Raw genomic sequence first — 16,032 nt, forward strand, 5'->3', positions numbered from 1 at the left:
GTCACAGCATGCCCCTCTGAAAAATTTACCATGGTGGCTTGCCTTTCAGGGGCATTTTAAAGGCAGTGAAGAGGCAACTTGTCACCTCCTCACTGCCTGTTTTAACCCTGCTAATGCTGCACCAGCACACCATAACTAAGTGCATTGCATGTGGATGCGGGGTAGCTGTGGGATAGCCAGATTCACTTGAATGGGTCACGTTTGGCGGCGGTACATCCTGCCAAATGCGACAGGTGAATAACTCATGCCATGGATGCGGCATGTGTACAACCCCATCTGACTGCCTTTGAGCTCAAGAGAGGCACTAAAAACTAGGCTCAACTGCCTGTTTTTATTGCCCCTGTCCCTGACTGTAAACAAACCCTAAAAGCTTTAAATAATAACCCAACCCTCACTTTTAGCCGTTTGTAATGTGAGGTCATTTATTCTGAAAGATCCATAAAGATTACAACAGACTCCTAAAGCTGGATATACATGTACAGTTTTTTGTTTTTTCGTTTAACCAGCAGTTTGAGCAAAAAATTGTCAGATCCCCACATTAGCACAAACCATGTTGAAGCAGGAATCTCTCCCGCTGTTCTATTGTATTCTGACAGCAGGGACTCCACTACCCTCCCTGTCAGAAAACACAGATCAGTGCTTGCAGCAATTGGCTGTCAGCGCTGATCGAATATTGGTTGTCCACCATGACAGTGACAGAAGCCAGTCATTTGAACAGACAGTGGTTTCATCCTTTTTTCAACCAAGGTACCCTTTAAAATTTGCCAGAATCACGGGGCACACCAGTCAAAAACGTAAAAAAAAATGAATGTTAAGAACTCTGCCTTAGAAACTACTGAACACTGCCTTGCCTTACAAACTACTGAACTCTGAGAAGTTTGTAAGGCAGAGTTTAGTATTCAGTAGCTTGTAATGCAGTGTTCGGTAGCTTGTAATGCAGTGTTCGGTAGCTTGTAATGCAGTGTTCGTCGGTAGCTTGTAATGCAGTGTTCGTCGGTAGCTTGTAATGCAGTGTTCGTCGGTAGCTTGTAATGCAGTGTTCGTCGGTAGCTTGTAATGCAGTGTTCGTCAGCTTGTAATGCAGTGTTCGGTAGCTTGAAATGCAGTGTTCGGTAGCTTGTAATGCAGTGTTCGGTAGCTTGTAATGCAGTGTTCGGTAGCTTGTAATGCAGTGTTCGTCGGTAGCTTGTAATGCAGTGTTCGTCGGTAGCTTGTAATGCAGTGTTCGTCGGTAGCTTGTAATGCAGTGTTCGTCGGTAGCTTGTAATGCAGTGTTCGTCAGCTTGTAATGCAGTGTTCGGTAGCTTGAAATGCAGTGTTCGGTAGCTTGTAATGCAGTGTTCGGTAGCTTGTAATGCAGTGTTCTGTAGCTTGTAATGCAGTGTTCAGTAGCTTGTAATGCAGTGTTCAGTAGTTTGTAGGGCAGAGTTTAAAGTGCAGTAGTTTGTAAGGCAAAGTTTAGAGTTCAGTAGTTTGAAATGTAGAGTTCACTGAAGTGTGTATTACAAAACACTGAACTCTGCTGGTTGGGGCAGTTCTTGGTCCCTTTGCTGCGGCACCCCAGAGGACTCTTAATGGCACCATGGCACTCCGGTTGAGAAATACTGTTTTCAGTATTGAGACCCCTGGATCAGCATACCCACAAGAATTCTGTGAAGGCAGGCAGCAAAGGCAGTCTGCATATTTGTCTAGAGGTAAACTTGCAATAAGCTGCTTGGGAATAGTGGGAAGAACTGAAATAAATAAAAGAAATGTTTTAATATTTTTAGACTTTTTATAGCATGTCTTATTTCTTTGGAATACGGCTAAACAGTAACTTCAGTTTTTCCTGGACATGACAAATGCTCTTAGACTCTAAGGCCCCGTACTCACGACCAAACATGTCTGCTGAAACTGGTCCGCAGACCAGTTTCAGCAGACATGTTTGGCCGTGTGTTGGCCCGAGCGGACCATTTTGGGACGGATCGGACAGGTTTCCAGCGGACAACTGTTTCCCGGACTTGTTTTAAAACAGTCCGCTGGAAACCTGTCCGCCCGGACATGTACGGTCGTCTGTACAGACCTACCGTACATGTCCTGCCGCCCGCATCCCTCGCATGCGTCGAATGACTTCGACGCATGCGTGGAAGCATATTTAAGGCGGCCCGCCCACGTCGCCGCGTCATTGTCGCGGCGACACCGCGTCATCGACGCGGCGACACCGCGGACACGCCCCGCGTAATGTTTACGCGCGGGCTTCTGTTCGATGGTGTGTATAGCCATCGAACAGAAGTCCCCGGGCAGTCCCCGGCCAGACATGTCCGATGGAAACGGTCTGCAGACCGTTTTCATCGGACATGTCCTGCCGTGAGTACAAGGCCTAAGAGGCTCACATATGTCCTGATGAGGACTAGAAGATCTTCCAGTTTAAAAACCACTTAAGCCCCGGACCTTTATGCAGCTAAAGGCCCAGGCCAGGTTTTGCGATTCGGCACTGCGTCGCTTTAACAGACAATTGCGCGGTCGTGCGACGTGGCTCCCAAACAAAAGCTTTCTTTTGGTGGTATTTGCAGTTGCAGTTTGGGAGTTAACCACAGGGGGCGCTGAAGGGGTTATGTTTCACCTAGTGTGTGTTTACAACTGTAGGGGGGTGTGGCTGTAAGAGTGACGTCATCGATTGTGTCTCCCTATAAAGGGGATGACACGATCGATGCAGCCGCCACAGTGAAGTACGGGGAAGCCGTGTTTACACGCGGCTCTTCCCGTTCTTCAGCTCCGGGGACCGATCACGGGACCCCAGCAGCGATCGGGTCCACGGGTCCCACGGTCCCGGTCCCAGAGCTTCGGACCGGGTCACGGGCGCGCGCCTGTGCCATTCTGTGGATGTATATATACAGTGGGCGGTCCTTAAGTGGTTAAATGGGGAAGGTTCATCAATTAGGAAAATAAACTGACTGCAGTTATGATTGTACATCTAAGGCACAACAGCATAGACATACACTGAAATTACTCATTTACTGTCCTTTAAAAATTACAGTAAGATCTAAAAGGTGTGGAAATTCAGGGGAAAGTTGAGTGGCAAACAAGTTGGAGAAATAATGTTCCTGCTACAATGATCACAATTCTGCACACATTTTGTTTCCTGGAGGCTTGTTGAAAATGGTTTGCCAATAAAAGATGTACTTTAACTGCGTTAAATGTAGCAGCAGGAAATGACTGTGATACACTTACCTTTTGCTCCTCGGCATCAGCAATGGTCTTTTCCTGACTCACTTTCTCAGTCTGAAATCCTATTTTAGAAATTAGGGCTTCAGCATCCTGATTTCTCTGTTTCAGTTCTGCCTCTTGAGAGGCAAGTTTGGCTTTAAGGTCTTCTACCTGGAGAAAAAAAAAAAAAAAAAAAAAAAAATTATTTCTTGGTAAACCAGTGCATTAACTTGCTTAATAATGGAATTTATTTATCGAGAAACTGTATAAAAAGATGTACAGCTAAATAACATGCATACGTACGTTGTATAAATGATTTGTTCAGTTTCATCAAAACCCAGACTTTTTTTTACTGGTGGTCTGTTCTTACAACAGTCAACTGAAGGAAAACCTACCATCACACTCATAACAAAGAACAAAGTAGGAACACTTAGATAAATCAGGGGGCAGTAATATTCTTCTCTGGATTTATTCAAAGGTCCAAAATGGTAAAGTGCACTGATGTGAAGCAATTGGCCATGATAGAGATTCTTGCACCTCTAACTAGTAGCATTAGAGAGAGCATGTATAAGCCATATGGAATGATGGTTAAGAGTTGGCAAAAAGTGTAAGCGAAGAGCAGTTGGCAACAGTACCAGGCTGCAAAATATATTAACAGAAGGCATTCTGGCTACATGACATACTTATAGGATTTTGGGAGTCTCAAATTGTTTAGTGCAGGGGTCTCCAAACTGCGGTCAGATGTGGCCCTTTGCTAGCCTTCATCCGGCCCTTGGGGCAGTATTGCTCCCAATGATATGAGGCACTATTCCCCCCAATGGCACCACCAATGGGGCACTATTTCTTAGACTAATAGCAATGATGGAGCCCTATTCCTCCTCCTAGTGCGGCCCACCAACACTGGGGCCATGTTTATTTTCACTTATGCTCGGCCCTGGGGCATTTTCTACCCCAACTGGTCAGAATCCGGCCCCCTCTGAAGTCGGAAAGACCGTAAACTGGCCCTTTGCTTAAAATGTATTGAGACCCGTGGTTTAGTGCACAGGGTTCAGAATAAAAACCTGTAGAACAGCACAAGGATCAGAAATCATGGCTTTCTCACACAATGTATAAGGGCTCAGCTGCTTTAGCACTGTTCCATTAGTGGAACTTCTATCAGCACAAAACCTTGCAAGGCGAGAAAGTTTTTAATACACCACTTCCCACTCCAGCTCTCAGGTGACATTTTGCAGAGCCACAAGGCAATGAAGGATATATGAAATTGCAAAATGGTGTTTTCTTATTAGATTCATTGCTTATGCTTACAGTGTACACAACCTGCCTCTCCCAACATTAAACACCCTGTGGGTAGTCAAGCAGGAATGTTGGGGGTATTTAACAAGGTGTAAAGTTTTTTAAAGTAATACAGGTACAAGAAAAGTGTTTACCAAGATGGTGGACATCCTGCCACTTATTAGGGTTACCTCTTCTGACCTGCAAGTGTCTTATGTTATACATGTACTGTATTTTGCCCTGCCTCCCACTGCTGTATACCTATAGTCCGTTTTGCCCTGCAGAAACTTTTTGTAGTAAATGCTCATCATAAAAAGTCCAGATAAAGCAGTGTTACTTCTAGAAGTGCTTTGGTATCTATCTATCTATCTATCTATCTATCTATATATACATATCTATCTATCTATCTATCTATCTATCTATATATATATATATATATATATATATATATATATATATATATATAAAACTCAACGTGTGTGTGTGTATGTATGTATGTATGTTCCAGCATCACATCCAAATGGCTAAAGATATTAACATGAAACTTGGCACACATGTTACTTATATGTCAGCAACAAACATAGGATAGGTGGTTTAACCCTTACCCACCCCCATTTGCCATGGTCGGGGTTTTTCTTTAAAGTCCCATTCAACTCTATGGGAAATACATGTTACTTCATAACTTCCAAACGGCTGTACATATTTCGATAACACTTGGTCACATGTTACTTATATGTCCACTTAAACTATAGGATAGTTAATTTATCCCTTAACTACCCCCATTTGTGAGGGTCGGGGTTTTTGTTTAAAGTCCCATGCAAATCAATGGGAAATGTATGTTCCCACATAACTTCTGTACGCCTGGAGATATTTCAATAATACCTGGTACACATATTACTTATATGCCAAATAAAAATATATGACAGTTAAATTAACCCTTACCTAAAAGATGGGTATATTTATATTACTATGATTTTCCTCCCCAAAAGGTTAAGATAGGAAGACCGGGCAACGCCAGGTATTCAGCTAGTGTATATATATATATATATATATATATATATATATATATATATATATATACACATACACATATACATACACACATAGACACACAATATATACACGTCACTTGTACAAGGGAGGAACCCACTGGCTGATCGGCAAATTTAAAGGATGATTTCTTTGTTATTCTCGCCCCCACCTGCTCCTTTTATTTTTTGAAGCTCCAGGCCATTTTTATGTGGCCCTCACACCTCTCTTGCAGCTGCAGGAGAGCTCCAGCCCTCCTCTGGTCCTCCACCAGACCCCCCTATTTTCTGCTTTCAAGTAATGCATCCAGCTTCTTCCCAGCAGCAGCATATGGAAAGGGGGTGCACTGTGATGTAAGGGAGAGTGGGGGACTCAACTTCTGATGGTGGGGTGGCTCTTGACATCTAATGTAAGAGGAGGGGATGTGCTGGACATCTTATCTTACAGATACAACCGGCCCATTTGAGGACAATCATAATGCTGATGTAGCCCACAATGAAATTGAGTTTGACACCCCTGCTCTACGGGATTGTTGTGCATCGTCTCCACTGCCCCAGAAGCCGCTATTACCTGAGGGGACATAAGGTTTCTTCTTGCAAACAGGAGAGGAGGTCCATGTTAGGGACTTGGAGGGTTGGTGCAGTTCTGTGACTTTCTTTGATTTGGAGCTTTTGGTGGTGGATGGACACCCAGTTTACTACTTCCCAAAGGAACAGGGAATCATTTGTATAATCATTTCACATGTCAGGTACTGTATCTTACTTTGCTGCATGTCTAGTTAAAGAATAATTCAAAATGCATGAAAGTTTACCTGAGATGCTGTAGTTTTCATTTTTTCTAAACCATTTTCCAAGTGCTCCATTTTTTGAGATAGCTCTTTCCTTTTTCTATCAAGGAGATTTTTGTATAAGGTTATCTGTTCCAAGAAACTTTTTGGCGTGGTATAATTATATCGTTTCTCATTCTGGTAGTATTTTGTACTCATTTCATTGACACTGGTGTGTACATATGCCATGAACTGGCCGATTGACTCCTTAACGTTTGGCTAAAAGAAAAATGCACGAAACAAAAAAAAAAAAAAAACACGTAAAGCTAAATATTTTAAAGTGTTAAAGTGTACGAAAGAGTAAACATGGCACAGTGAAATTTCAGTAAGACTAAAGAAGGCCACACACTTGACGATAAGGTTGCTTAATCTGATTTTTTTTAGCATGTTTCACCAGGTTATTAAATCTAAAAAATCTGGATGCTGAGCCACAATTGGGATATGCTAAACAATGGCAATATAGAGTAGAGGTCACTAGATGAACACATTTTGCCGCCTATAAAAAATAAATAAAAATAAACAAACTAGCTAAAGTAATTAAGTCTTTCGATAGATAGGCCATTTATCGGAATATTTGCTGCAGAGCAGTCTCCTTTGATGTGATAAAACTGACAGGCTAAATGAAAATATTTGTAAAAAGCAGAAGTCATTTTAGAACAAAATATGGTGCAAAAAAAGAGGGTAGACAAACAAGGCCTAGATTTTGAAGGTTTCAAGCCCCTTAAATGGGCTTTCTGATCAGTTTCACCTTGTTTTTCAGGGGCACTTCATTGGAAGCCCCCTGCAGGTCTATGGGCAGGCTTATAGATCTGCCCATAGACCTGCATCTACCTCTAAGTCAGTCCAGGTCTGAAAAAAAAACAGACAGGGACTGCATTTTTTCCCCAGACATAAACTTCAAAGGTAGCATTACGTAAATCCACACAAGTCTGTTTACACACAGCAGTCCATAGAGCCAACACAGGTCCGCCACAGTCATCGGTCAAAATGTGGACATAAAACTGAACAGCACAGATGTCACAAAAATGACATCTATTCCAATCTGCTCTGATTCAGCAGGGGATCTGCTCATAAATCACCTGCCGAATGGAGAGAATCGCACCTGTGTGAAGGAACCCTGTGTTTTTTGTGAGGGTGATTTTAACCATTTCAGCCCCTACAGCTGTATATAGAGCAGCTATAAAGAGGTTGGATAGTGAAGAGATTTGATTTTGCCTATATTGATGTATAATAACAAATAAATTCTTCCACAGTCTATTATTGCTGTGCCATCTTCGTATTTGGCTCAGTGCTTCCTTTTGGTGTCAGTGGAGTGTTTACGGATGTGAGGGCTTTTATTGCTACTTGTGTGTATGGGCATTACAGTGGATACTGCAGTCTCTGTTATAGTAAGCAGTCCCGAGATCTAATAATTTAGAAACCCAGGATATTTATCTTCATAATTTTTGTAACTGGAAAATGTGATGTTGTATATGCATTTCACCAAGAAAATCTGCAGCTCAAATTTCTTTAAGTATCTGTTGTACTCACAGACTTTTAAATTAGTTGTGTTCTGTGGACTCCAAACCTCATCAATATAACAATTATTTATGACTTTCTTTACACGATTAACACCCTTCAATTAATCACAGAAAGTCTGGAAATCAATTAATACGAATTAGATGAGGAACACCTAGTCTGGGCAAAGTTACACATAATTTACTGAAGCGCTGTCAATAATTGTTCCAGTTCCAGATGTATTACAGAATGCTATCTGATTGTTTAATGATGCAGGTAAATGACTACATATTTTACAATTATTAAAGGAAGGAAGCATTTCAACAGATTGACTTCTCGGGTTAATATTTTGTATGAGAAAAACTAGGTTATTATTGACATTAAACCAGCATGCATTTTATTTGTCTTATCGCAAAGATGGACAAAACAAAATGTGTATGTATACTGTGTAAACAGGGACACATATCATAGCTTGCATTTATGGTATGTGCATGAGACACAGAGCCTCATATAGTGCCTTGCTTAAGTGTTTACTCCTTTGGCTTTTAGATTTGGTAGTGGTGCAAACTGGAATTAAGACGGATTGTTAGCACATGATTTACAAAACATACATTGTTTTATTGTAATAACAAATTTAATTAACTTCCTGAACTCAATTTGCAGATTAACAATCTTAAGCATGGTGTCCCAGGCTGACAGTATAGCCTTCTTATTTTAACCTAGGAGTGCGTACCTGTGTTCCCTCCTAACCCTGAAAGTGCACTGTTACTGACAGCTGCTGGTTTCAGACCTGTGATCTTGAACCAATCTACTGTCACTGCATTACAGTGTTAAAAAAATCATAACATTGGGATGAGCTTTTCAAAATTTTATTAAACTCTGTAAAATCCATTTTTTCAAGCTTGTCTATTTGTTGACTGATACAAAAAAATAAGCAGGATATTTTGCCAAAGGAATAAAAAAAAACACTATATTGGTCCAAATAATATAAACACATGATGGCCTCTTGTAAACTATTGCCTTAAAACTCAGCATTCTTAGGCATACAGGTGTTTTTTTTCCTCCTACCAATCTAAATACAGCACATTGCTTTTAATGTGTCTGTATACACTGGCGCATAAACATGAGATAAAATAAAGATCCAGAAATCTTAGTCGCCAGTCAGTATTTACACACATACACACACAGATATGCGCATGTACACGCAAATATGTGCAAAATAAACAAAATAAATTATGGTTAGGAACACTGATTTTCAAACATCAGTACCGTATGCAGGTACTCTTAGGCCCCGTACACACGAGAGGATCGATCCGCTGGAATTGATCCGCAGGCCGGTTTCAGCGGATAGATCCCCTGGTGTGTACGATCCAGCGGATCTTTTTCCACAGATTTTTGTCCCCGGGGATGGATTTCCAGCGGATCAAAATTTCTTGACATGCTAAGAAATCGATCCGCTGGAATGCAGTCCAACGGATTGATCCGCTGGTCTGTACAGACTCACCGGATCAATCCGTCCAAATCCATCCCCCGCATGCGTCGTAATGATTCGACGCATGCGTGGAAGTCCTTATATCACAGCGTCGCGCACGTCGCCGCGTCATCATCGCGGCGACACGTCACCGCGGACGGAATTCCGCAGGGATTTTGATCTCATGGTTAGTACAACCATGAGATCAAAATCCGCCAGAGGATTTATCCGCGGAAACGGTCCCCCGGACCGTTTCCGCGGATAAATCCTCTCGTGTGTACTAGGCCTTAGACACTTTTCACACTGGGGCGCTTTGCAGGCGCTACAACGCTAAAAATAGCACCTGCAAAGCGACCTGAAACAGCCGCTGCTGTCTCTCCAGTATGAAAGCCCGAGGGCTTTCACACTGGATCGGTGCGCTAGCAGGACGGTAAAAAAAAGTCCTGCCAGCAGCATCTTTGGAGCGGTGAAGGAACGATGTGTATACCGCTCCTGCCCATTGAAATCAATGGGCACCGCGGCTGTACCGCCGGAAAAGTGCCACTGCAGAGGCGCTTTGCAGTGGTTTTAACCCTTTCTTGGGCACTAGCGGGGGTAAAAACACCCTGTTAGCGGCCGAATAGTGCAGACGCAACCATCGCCCCAGTGTGAAAGGGGTCTTAGGGTGCGATAAAACAGTAAATGCTGAAAATCTTACTGTTAGTATGTTTACTAAGTAAACTCTGCTCCCTTTGGCTAAGTTTAGATGTGTGGCAGACTTTGCTGTGGTGAGGAGGCAATATGTTACATTAAATGGGTAGCGTTCAAGTGACTTGAACTAGTGACCTTTGCTTGCTTCCAGGTCTTGTGCCAAGTGGCTGCACTGCTGCTTACTGAACACAGGAGGAGGCTCCCTCGACACAGGCAACATTCAGAAAACACTATTCACTATCTCAATGAAAACATAGATTGTGACATCACTGCAGAGGTGTATCCAGTGAAAATGGCGCCTATGGCAAACACTGAAACTGCGCCCCTGTCAAAACATTTGAAACCCGTCTTTCAGATAATACTGTCAGTATATACAGGTTGTAGCAGAGCATCCCAGAGAGAGCCTGGGAAAGTCCTGGTCAGGGATTACACCTCTCCCAGGCTTCTCTCTTACACGTTCAGGGATTTCTGATCCCGGATCCAGTTCAGGTGTTGGCCCACTTCCCCAGGCCAATTTAAGCTCACCTGAGCAGACAGCCATCGCTCTGCCTGGGAAACACAGATAGTGCTGATCTGTGGGAGCAAGAAGGTTGGTGGAAAACTGTTAAGCAGTATTATGTGGAAGCTGAAAAGCTGTAGGCTTGTTCAGCCTGGTAGTGAGGGCTTGTAATATTGTATAGTTAGAGCCGAGACACGGCTAGGGTTTTGTTTAACAATTTTTTTGTTCTGTTTGTTTTTTCTGCACACTGTACAGCACCTGTAAATACGACTTTGTACATAGCACCAATAAACACCCCACTGTTTGTCACTTATCTTATGGACTTGGGGCCAGATCCACAAAAACCTGACGTAACTTAAAAAATCCAATTTAAGTTACACTGGCTTAAAGTTTCTACCTAAGTGCCTGATCCACAAAGCACTTATCTAGAAATTTCAGGCTGTGTAACTAAAATTCCGCCGGCGCAAGGCGTTCCTATTCAAATGGGGCGAGTCCCATTTAAATGAGGCGCGCTCCCGCGCCGGCCGTACTGCGCATGCGCGTCGGCCGTACTGCGCATGCGCGAAGTTACGTTACGCCGAGTTTTGAGGATCGCGACGGCTTAAAGTTGCGTCGGGGAAAAAAAAAATGACAGCGGCATGCATTCCTGAGGGAGAACTCCATGCCAATTTTCAAAGAAAAAACCGGCATGGGTTCCCCCCCCAGGAGCATACCAGGTCCTTAGGTCTGGCATGGGTTGTAAGGAGACCCCCCCACGCCGAAAAATTGACGTAGGGGGTCCCCCTACAATCCATACCAGACCCGTATCCAAAGCACGGTACCCGGCCGGCCAGGAAGGGAGTGGGGACGAGCGAGCGCCCCCCCCTCCTGAGCCGTGCCAGGCCGCGTGCCCTCAACATGGGGGGGTTGGGTGCTCTGGGGCAGGGGGGCGCACTGCGGGCCCCCCCACCCCAGAGCACCCTGTCCCCATGTTGATGAGGACAGGACCTCTTCCCGACAACCCTTGCCATTGGTTGTCGGGGTCTGCGGGCGGAGGCTTATCGGAATCTGGGAGTCCCCTTTAATAAGGGGGCCCCCAGATACCGGCCCCCCACCCTAAGTGAATGGATATGGGGTACATCGTACCCCTATCCATTCACCTGGAGGCAAAAAGTAAAAGTTAATAAACACACAACACAAGGCTTTTTAAAATATTTTATTATTCTGCTCCGGACGCCCCCCCTGTCTTCGTTATTAGCTCAATTACCAGGGGGGGCTTCTTCTTCCGCTCTCCGGGGGGGCTTCTCCGGACTCCGGGGGGGCTTCTCCGGACTCCGGGGGGCTTCTTCCATCTTCTCCCCTCTTCCGCTCTTGACTCGGCGAACCCCGGTTCTTCTGCAGCTCTCCGGTGCCTTCTTCTTCAGCGCTGGCTGCCTGCTATGTTTGTGTGTTAGCTCGATTTCAAACAGGCAGCCGGCGCGGTCTTCTGTGGCGTCAGGGTCTTCTGGTCTTCTGTTCTTCCGATGTTGTCTCGTCGCCTGTTGTCGCTGTAATGATGGAAGCGCGCCTTGCATCACATTTATATAGGCATCACCGTCCCATCATGCTCCGGTAGGTACCCACGTGGTGGGTGCCTACCCACGTGCACCCACCACGTGGGTACCTACCGGAGCATGATGGGACGGTGATGCCTATATAAATGTGATGCAAGGCGCGCTTCCATCATTACAGCGACAACAGGCGACGAGACAACATCGGAAGAACAGAAGACCAGAAGACCCTGACGCCACAGAAGACCGCGCCGGCTGCCTGTTTGAAATCGAGCTAACACACAAACATAGCAGGCAGCCAGCGCTGAAGAAGAAGGCACCGGAGAGCTGCAGAAGAACCGGGGTTCGCCGAGTCAAGAGCGGAAGAGGGGAGAAGATGGAAGAAGCCCCCCGGAGTCCGGAGAAGCCCCCCCGGAGTCCGGAGAAGCCCCCCCGGAGAGCGGAAGACCCCCGGAGAGTGGAAGAAGACCCCCGGAGAGCGGAAGAAGAAGCCCCCCCTGGTAATTGAGCTAATAACGAAGACAGGGGGGGCGTCCGGAGCAGAATAATAAAATATTTTAAAAAGCCTTGTGTTGTGTGTTTATTAACTTTTACTTTTTGCCTCCAGGTGAATGGATAGGGGTACGATGTACCCCATATCCATTCACTTAGGGTGGGGGGCCGGTATCTGGGGGCCCCCTTATTAAAGGGGACTCCCAGATTCCGATAAGCCTCCGCCCGCAGACCCCGACAACCAATGGCAAGGGTTGTCGGGAAGAGGTCCTGTCCTCATCAACATGGGGACAGGGTGCTCTGGGGTGGGGGGGCCCGCAGTGCGCCCCCCTGCCCCAGAGCACCCAACCCCCCCATGTTGAGGGCACGCGGCCTGGCACGGCTCAGGAGGGGGGGGGGGCGCTCGCTCGTCCCCACTCCCTTCCTGGCCGGCCGGGTACCGTGCTTTGGATACGGGTCTGGTATGGATTGTAGGGGGACCCCCTACGTCAATTTTTCGGCGTGGGGGGGTCTCCTTACAACCCATGCCAGACCTAAGGACCTGGTATGCTCCTGGGGGGGAACCCATGCCGGTTTTGTTTTTTACAAATTGACGTGGAGTTCTCCCTCGGGAAAGCATACCAAATGCCGTCGCTGCAATGGGCCTTTACAAGGTGTGACTAACTTTACACTTTGTAAAACGAGCCCTAATTTTACACTTGCAAAATAACACTTACGGCGCAAAAAAGAAGCTAGAAAGCTTTGTGGATCGCCTTAAGTGCTAATTTGCATACTAGCAACGGCATTTCGACTCGAAATGCCCCCAGCGGCGGATGCGGTACTGCATCCTAAAATTAGGCAGTGTAAATCAATTACACATGCCGGATCTTCTGTGTAACTTTGGAAAAAGCCTTTTGAGGATCGTTTCCAAAGTTACACACAGACTGAACAGCACTTAAGTCGGAGTATCTCTTTTGAGGATCTGGCCCTTGGTATCTGTGCCTGCTCATCCCAGGGAGCTTTTGTACCTGTTACCTATCTCCCAGGTTACAAGGTATATAGGGAGAACAGTAGGTTAGTGGTTGGGACTTGCCTCACTTGGTTTGAATCTGGGCCAGGAAGCTATCTGCATGTAGTTTGCATGTTCTCTTGGTGTGAGCACACTCCAAAGCCATGTTGGTAGGGGATGGTCCCCTGTCTGTATAAAGTGGCAATCTACATAGGTGATCACCTATGTCCGAAAAACTATCCAAGATGAGCGATGGCCCAAAATCCGCCAAGAGCTGGACAGGACTGAATGGAAGTATACATAGATATGTGTAGGGTCCTTTATAATTGTAGGGTCAGTGTAGAATGTGATCAGCCATGTACACTGCCAGTCTGTACACAGGGTAAAATTCACCTACCTGCATGTGTTTGGAGTGGGGGAGGAACCACACAGGGAGAACATGATAACTCTGTGTAGCTAGTGTCCTGGGCAGGAATGGAGCCCAGTATATATATATATATATATATATATATATATATATATATATATATATATATATATATATATATATATATATATATATGGGTAGACATTGGTAGGGGGATACCTGCTTCTCCATGCTCTCTTTGCCCCTGCTGCCCACTATGGGTGGGGCGGGAACCTCTCGCAGCTGGCACCCTCCAGCATGTAGAGTCCGGAGGGTCAGGTACTCTGCTCTCCCTTGAAGCAGAAGAGGGCGAACCACTTGTCGTGCTAACTGTTGGTATTGGCCGCCATCTTGCTAAGTTAGATAAAGTAAAATCTGCGCTGAGGTGAGGTATGGGCTGCTGCCCCCCTGACAAAAAGGGGGGATGTGGATCAGAATAAATATATATGTAGAAGGGGTGGTGGCGCTGCCCAATGAGCTTGTGGGGCATTAAATCCAATCCTAAAATGGGTGGGTGCCCTGGAGTAGCTAAAATGATGTACACAGTGCTAGCACTGCAGTAATCAACTGTCGGGGTGACCCCCTGTAGGTGCACTATTGCTGGTCAGCCAGAAATGCTGTGTTCCCTATATTGTGAAGGTAAGTAATAGGTGGATGCTTCACCGTGGAGATATGTAAAAAGTTATGGTGATGCTATCCCTTTTGTACCTAAGGGCAAAATGCCTTTTAGGAGACTGTGCTCAATAGGTGAGTATTGTATTACCGTGTGCTGAAAATGGTGTATATAAATATGTAGTGGTGTTCCAATAGGGATAAATATTAACAAAAGTGAAATTGAACACCCAAAGTGGTAAACCAACACAAAATAAACAAAGGAATATATAAATATGTGCCTAGGGCAGATATAAATGGTATGAAGATTAATAGTCCAAAATGAAATCAGAAAACAAACCAAAAACAAAATGTCCAGATTTGGATGCAGAAGGTGAACACTTATAAATCATTAAGTGTTATAAATGCATATACAGTATATAAAGGTGAATGCCAAAGCAAAAGTCCATGCGCAATTCAAACAAATAAATAGTGACTCCGTGATGAAGGTAACTTCTGTCGGAATTTCCAACAACAAATGTTTAAGAGCTGGTTCTCAATTTTTCCGACAACAAAAATTCTTGTCGGAAATTCCGATCGTGTGTAGCCAATTCCGACGCACAAAATTCCATGCATGCTCGGAATCAAGCAGAAGAGCCGCACTGCCTATTGAACTTCATGTTTCTCGGCTCGTCGTACGTGTTGTACGTCACCGCGTTCTTGATGTTCAGAATTTCCGACAACATTTGTATGACCGTGTGTATGCAAGACAAGTTTGAGCAAACATCCATCGGAAAAAGATCCACGGTTTTGTTGTCGGAATGTCCAATTGCATGTACGCGGTATTAGTGTGTTTTAGGTAGGATAAAAAAAGAAAAATGTGCACTGTTGTTTTTCGGGAACTACTATCGGTACAAATATCATACACAAATGTGGTATTGCTGCGATTGTCATGAGTGGGAGAATTTTGTTCTTTGGTGGTAAATTATGGTCATAGCAAGAAATATACAGTAAATAAATATATATATTTTTTATATATTTTGGGCCAGTTTTCCTTTGATAATAAAAAAGCTTATTGATAACTAGAGATGAGCCGAACAGCCCCCCCCCCCCCCCCCCCGTTCGGTTCGCACCAGAACATTCGAACGGACCGAACGTTCGCGCAAACATTTAGAACCCTATTGAAGTCTATGGGACTCGAACGTTCAAATTCAAAAGTGCTAATTTTAAAGCCTAATATGCAAGTTATTGTCGTAAAACGAGTTTGAGAACCCGGGTCTTGCCCCAGGGAACATGTATCAATGGAAAAAAAAGTTTTAAAAACTGTAATTTTTTTCTGCAGCAGTGATTTTAATGATGCGTAAAGTGAATATTTTTTTAAAAAAATTCCTTTCAATATCGTACCTGCTGGGTGTCTATAGTATGCCTGTGAAGTGGCACGTGTTTAGAACTGTCCCTGCACAAAATGAGATTACAATAAGAAAAAAGTAATTTAAAACTGCTTGCGGCTTTAATGTAATGTCTGGTCCCTGCAATATGGATGAAAATCATTGAGA

The 16,032-nt window shown here is 44.5% G+C and overlaps 1 protein-coding gene across 1 annotated transcript in view; it reads right to left on the minus strand.

The window, feature by feature from the left end:
* DNAH11 (dynein axonemal heavy chain 11) overlaps positions 1 to 16,032 on the minus strand; it is a 376,413-nt gene that overhangs the window by 113,182 nt on the left and 247,199 nt on the right. The window contains exons 57-58 of the mRNA XM_040352802.1: positions 6,299 to 6,532; positions 3,211 to 3,357 (exon numbers count right to left, since the gene is read on the minus strand). Coding sequence (XP_040208736.1) covers positions 3,211 to 3,357; positions 6,299 to 6,532 — 381 coding nt within the window. The remainder of the gene's footprint in view (positions 1 to 3,210; positions 3,358 to 6,298; positions 6,533 to 16,032) is intronic.

Source organism: Rana temporaria, chromosome 5, assembly GCF_905171775.1.
Source record: "Rana temporaria chromosome 5, aRanTem1.1, whole genome shotgun sequence".
NCBI lineage: Eukaryota > Metazoa > Chordata > Amphibia > Anura > Ranidae > Rana > Rana temporaria.